The sequence below is a fragment of the Aphelocoma coerulescens genome, chromosome 21 (assembly GCF_041296385.1).
Source record: "Aphelocoma coerulescens isolate FSJ_1873_10779 chromosome 21, UR_Acoe_1.0, whole genome shotgun sequence".
NCBI lineage: Eukaryota > Metazoa > Chordata > Aves > Passeriformes > Corvidae > Aphelocoma > Aphelocoma coerulescens.
The window spans coordinates 3,834,965-3,840,964 of NC_091034.1; the positions used below are offsets into that span (position 1 = coordinate 3,834,965).

The 6,000-nt window shown below is 47.9% G+C and overlaps 1 protein-coding gene across 1 annotated transcript in view; it reads left to right on the forward strand.

Moving 5' to 3' along the window:
• Positions 1–3,449, forward strand: part of DISP3 (dispatched RND transporter family member 3) — a 47,185-nt gene extending 43,736 nt beyond the window's left edge. The window contains exons 19-21 of the mRNA XM_069035042.1: positions 15–128; positions 1,132–1,298; positions 2,007–3,449. Coding sequence (XP_068891143.1) covers positions 15–128; positions 1,132–1,298; positions 2,007–2,369 — 644 coding nt within the window. The 3' untranslated portion in view covers positions 2,370–3,449. The remainder of the gene's footprint in view (positions 1–14; positions 129–1,131; positions 1,299–2,006) is intronic.
• The last annotated feature ends 2,551 nt before the right edge of the window (positions 3,450–6,000 follow it).

Sequence of the window (6,000 nt, forward strand, 5' to 3'; positions counted from 1 at the left end):
TTGTTTTCTTCCAGGAGTGCAGAGTGCCCTGTATGGTCTTGTCCTCTCGCTGGTCATCTGTGTGGCTGCCGTGGCAGTGTTCACCACACACATCCTCCTCCTGCTGCCAGTGCTGCTCAGCATCTTAGGTAAAAACACCAATTCCAATGTGTCAGGCTTTCACTTTTCCTGAAATTGGTGGATTGTGGCACTGCTGAGTCTCTGGTGATTTGAACTGAATTGCCCATCTTCTGTGTAAAAACCCTTTTGGCTTTCCATGAGCCAGTCCTGGAGAACAGACTAGCTAAGTGATCAGAAGAAACTCTCAACAAATGCACAGGAACCTCATTGGGAAAGTAGATTTGTATGTCTAATTCCCAGTGTGTTTTATCCATACAATCCCTTCTATTTGTTTAAATAAGGGGTTTAGCTACACAAATGCCATCCCTACCTGTTATGTATAATAATGTGATTAAAGTCCCACATGCTCTGAATAACAATTGCATTACTTTCCAAGAACCTGCACCATGGCTGCTGTTTCCAAGCAGTGGGAGATGTTAAAAGCTGAGTATTTTAGCCGTATTTTAGTATTTGAAGCAAATTTTAAATAGTTTCCTCTCCCTGGCTGGTGATTTGATGATATTGTGCTCTAAGTGTGTTGCTAAACTTCTCAGTTTAAAAATCAAATCTATCATTTTGAAACCACTTATTCTCCCACATACGACTCAAAAACTAACAGTACTCTTGACTTCTAAAAAGTGTGCTCAGCCTCTGTGTAACTTCAGCAAGCAAAACAACAGGCTCACTTCCTTGTGGTGCTTGTGTGCACACATGGACATTTGTCTGGGCTTGGATTCATATAGCAAGAGTTAGTCTAAATTGACATCAGTCTGTCAGTTTGTCTGATATTTAACTAGGTGTTCCACTGGCCCCAGCAGGTCTGATTACCTTATGGAATGGTCCCTGTGCTAAGGGAAGGCAAAGGAAGTGTTTTTCTCTGTGGCAGGGGGAGTGTGTACAGGACTCAGGCTGGCTGGAACACAGACCTGCGGGGTATGATCCCAAACTCCCCAGGGACTGACTTGTATCAGTAGGCTTGGGCAGCAGTCCCAGAGTCCTTTACATTTGCCTGACAACACCTTCCTCACACAGGGGTTGTCTGCCTTGTGGTGACCATCATGTACTGGTCGGGCTGGGAAATGGGAGCTGTGGAAGCCATTTCCCTCTCCATTCTCGTTGGCTCCTCTGTTGATTACTGCGTGCACTTGGTGGAGGGCTACCTGCTGGCAGGGGAGAACCTGCCACTCCACCAGGCAGAGGTGAGCTCTGTTCTTCCTACAGCCTTGCATTCATTCCTCTTGTGCCCTCCCATGCCACTCAACTGTGATGCAGGATGCACGATAGGCAAGGGGGGATGTGTCCTGGCACCCTCAGAGCATCCCTGGAGTATGGTAGTTGCTGCTTGTCCAGCTGACTACTCAGACTGTGAGCTTGTGTACCTGAGTACAGTAAACTCAGATGGGGGTCCAACCCACATGGTCGTCCCTTTCTTGCTGGCCACAGCTGTGCCAAAGCAACACCTTTTCACGTTCAAGTGAAGACAGTCTGTGGTGGAACAGCTCTATACTAATTCTGTAACCTCTGAAAATTGCTTTGCTGGACGTCCAGCTCATCTCTGGGCTTGTTAACATCTTTTGTCTCGTTGGGAAGATGGAGACCACAAAAGCCTGGGATTTCTGTTGCCAGGTGTAGTGTCTGCCTGCAGTGCCTGTGTTGTGTAGGCCCAGCAATCAGTCTGATATGGTGGAAAGGAAGCACAAAATCCAGCAGCCTTTGCCTCTGCTGGGTTTTAACCCTATGGCTCTTGGCTCAGTGTTCTCAGAGACTGCATGAACTGTCTGAGATGCACTCAGGCAGCCTCTTCGTCCTGGACAGGGATTCTGTGAGCTAAGCCACCCTCTCAAAGCCAAAAATATCAGTGTAGCTCCATGTGCCTGTTCCGCTAACACTGCTGTTCTTTCCACCAGGATCCCACAGTGTGCCGACAGTGGAGGACAATGGAAGCAGTCCGGCATGTGGGTGTGGCAATCGTCTCAAGTGCCGTTACCACCATGATTGCCACTGTCCCATTGTTCTTTTGCATCATTGCCCCCTTCGCTAAGTTTGGGAAGATCGTGGCCCTCAACACGGGAGTCTCCATCCTGTACACGTTAACTGTGAGCACAGCCCTGCTGAGCATCATGGGGCCTGGCACCTTCATCCGCAGCAGAACTTCCTGCCTCAAGGCTGTGCTGGGGGTGCTCCTGACTGGCCTGCTGGGTCTCTGCATCTGCCTTGCCCTGCTGAAGAGCGGATATAAGATCCCCCTCCCCAACGGGACAGCCCTGTAGACCCCAGGCCAAGAGCCACGTGCTCTGTCCTCTTGCTCCCTTTCTTTTTTCTTTTCTTTTTAAAGAATATTTTTTGTAAGAAAAAAAGAGGAAAAAAAGTCCCTTTTTTCCAGAAGTTTTTCAAATCCAGATGCACTTTATTTTCTAATGGGTTTTGCTCTAAACTTGTATTTATTTTGGGTAGTGATGGATGGATGATGGATGGTGAGGGCTGCCCAGGGAATACCTCAGCCCATGAGTAGGAGGGGAGGAGGTTTCCTTCTCTCAATTTTCTTTCTGCTTTTCTTTGTTTCTTTTCTTGTTCTTTTAATTTATTTTTAACAAACAGGGCTTTCTGGAATCACAAAGCTAAAAGGAGAGAATTTGGGAAGGCCATCTGATCCTTTCAAAAACCCTTCCCTCTGTCCTTCCTCTCCACTTGTCCAGGGTCAGCATTGCAATGATGACTCTTGAGGCGATATCCTACTCCCACACCAAGCCTGTGCTTCATTACTTTAGCCTTCAAGAACAGCAGTGAGCTGTTGGACAGGCCTGGGGAACAGTATTGTCTGGATCCCTTTGGCAGGCCCTGTATCCAAGCCAGACCAGCAGTGAGCTTGCTGCATGGGAGCTCTTATGGGTGTCATTTTGGGATCCAAACTAGAGCTGTTGGGTGGCACCACCTGCAGTGACCTGCTTTCATCATTCAGGGAGGGCACTGGGACACATGGCTTTCCCCTTCTTTCTGGAGGGACAGTGCACCTTTTACTGGGATCTCATGTGTGTGTGAACAGCCATCAGGAAGCAGATGGTGGCCTCAGCAGCCTGCCCTCCTCTCCCTCATCTCAGTAGTGAGGTCAAGGCAGTTTCAATGCACAGTCCCCCTGGTCACCCCACCAGTCACTGCCTCTGCTCTTCCTGGTGGAGAGAAAACAGAGAGCCCTGAGATCGCTGCAGAGGTCTTTGGTCATAATGGTCAGCTCTTAGCCTGAGGACAAGGTAACCCCTGGGGCTAGGTAGAGCCCATACCTGGTGGTATGCACAGGATCCTCTGTGGCAGCTCAGAGACACCCTCCTGTGTGGAGACGTGAGTGCAGCAGAGCTGCAGCTGCTGTCTGCTCTGAGCAGATGGTTTATATTAAAGTAAAATGAAATCGCAAACTGGTGCCATTAACAAGTACATTTTAAGCACCACTGATTCTATCATATTTTTTAAATTGAAATAGCTAAGTGTGCATTGATAAACAGCACATCTGATCCTTAGCATGAGGGGAGGGTCAGGCCCCCTGGGAGATGCATTAACCACTATTTACAAGGGTGCCAGTAGAGTAATGTGGCCAGGAAGCAGCCTGACTCCATTTCTTTGCAGATTCCATGTCCTGGTGGCTTTGTGTTATCTGTCTGGATCAACCTCTCTTTTTAAGATGAAAATTCCAGGAAGCCCAACCTAATTGCCAGCCAAGTTGTGGGGCCTGTGCTGCTGGGAGACTGAGCTGCTTCTACTTGGCTCAGTGCATCCATGCTCTGATCCCTGCCAGTCTTACACCTTCACATTGTGTCATGCCTGTGAAACTGGATCAAATATTGGTTTCTAAAGTAGCTTCCCCAAGGTGTCCCCAAGGTTCCCCAAGCTGGAGAGAGGAGTTATTATTTTCAGGAGAGCTCCAGAGCAATCCTGCTGCAGGCAGTGAGGGTCGTGAGAACGCGAGTAGAGCAGACCTGGTTTCTCCTTGCTATTCCATGGTGCAGCTGAGTTACCCCTTTCTGCAAAGTGTTAAATGTTTCTTGGCACCTACCTCTAATCTGCACTAGCTCCTTCATAATGAACCTTGTGTCCATGAATAAATGGTTCTGGAAAGGATTTTTGACTATCCTTAAGCTGTGCTGCTTTGATGGCTCCTGTGCGCAGTTCAGCACCATCCTTGATCTGTAAGCCATGCTGTTCCCTATGCCTGTGCTCCGGACTTAACTCTTGGTGGTGCCCTGAGTACTCCTAGGTGGCAGTGACTGGAGATGGCAAGAGTGCTGATGATATACAGCCCCATGGGACCTGTGTGACTATGCAGGTGCTGCAGGGGAGGGCAAGGTATCCCTAGTGCTGTGGCCAAGGATGCTCTGACTGGTGGCTTGATTTGAACTTAGCAAACACTTCAAACCCCTTTTGGGTGATTAAAGCTGATGGATGTTTCCAGGTCACCAGACAAGAGAATAAGGTGCTGAGGGCACCCTTAGAGGAAGATCCTCCTATAAGTATGAAGAAACCTTTAAAGGCCTCTAAGAAAAGGCACAGGAGTGCTTTGAATCCTGCAAAGTTGAAAGCCTGTGTAAGCCCCTGGTATCCTATGTTTGTGCTCACTATAAAGAGGCTACATCAACCCCTCACCTCCAGTGTGATTCTGGACACGCCATGCTGGGAACACTCATTCAGCTGCTGAGGGGAAGCAAAGATTAATTTCAAAGTAGAGGGAAACCTTTTATGTCTCTTGGGTATGATCTGGCAGTGTCTGATCTGCAGACAAAAATAACAAGAGTTCTTGGCACCTGACAGGATCCATGCTGTTTTCTGGAGCAGGAAGGGAGAAGGACAAGCTATCATTTTCCCCTCTCCTCTCCAGCCAGCCCAGGCTCCCTCATTGCAGAAGGACTAGCTGGCACTAGCAGGAGCAGGGCATCACCTTGCATTTTGTTGCCCAAAGTGATACTGGGAATGCAATGGCTGGAACAATTCAGAAGGAAGAGGAGCAACCAGGATAAGTGCAAATGATTCACAAAGGCATATTGAGGAGAAGGAAGTGATATTTTCCAGGAAGGAAACTGAGGCAAGGAGAGGAGGAGGAACTTACACCAGATGTAGCAGGATGGCAGAAGAGCAGAAGAGCTGGTAGAGGATCCTAGGTGATATTTTATGCTGCAAGGACTTACTGAATGTTGTAACCTGAGACCCTGATTAAACACAGTCATGATACTTGGCTTAAGATCTAACTAGACATTTTCCCCATCACCACTTCACCCTGCACAGCTCTGTGGTCAGGGTGGCTGCTGCTTTCTCCACATGCAGTGGAATGAAAGAGACTTAAAGGTGGGACCCAGCCTTCTGCAAAACACATCCTGATCTGCCCAAGCATCTGTGGAGACAACAAAAGGGTAGCAGATACATACATCCATGTCCATGTAGGCAGTGTCATCCTTGTGATTACAGAATACTCATAAAATTATAGAGGTAAGAAAAGGGATGGCTTTATCTGAGCAAGTGTGGAGGTCCTGCTGGGAATTGGTACTCAAAGGCAGATGCTCGTAGCAATAAAAAGCAAGGCCTCACCTCTCTGGTGCTGTTCTAGGAGCAGATGTTAACCTTAAGCAATTCCTCCCATATCTCTGCCTATCTTCTTTCTCTGATGACTCCTCTGTTTCACAGGCCATCTCCTGGGCCCTGTTTTCTTGCTGAGCAAGGTTCAGCCTTCTCCATGGTACATGTTCATGCCTAAGGTACTCACAGAGTCTGGACTGAAAGTGGCTGGAGAAGTCTCAAGGAGAATCTCTTTAGGCAGAGGAAGCCAGGGAGTTAAACAGCTTTACACAAAGCTTTCTGTTTTGATGTTTCTAAATGGAACGTATCAGATCAGTCTTACTTGGAAAAAAATGCTCCATTTTC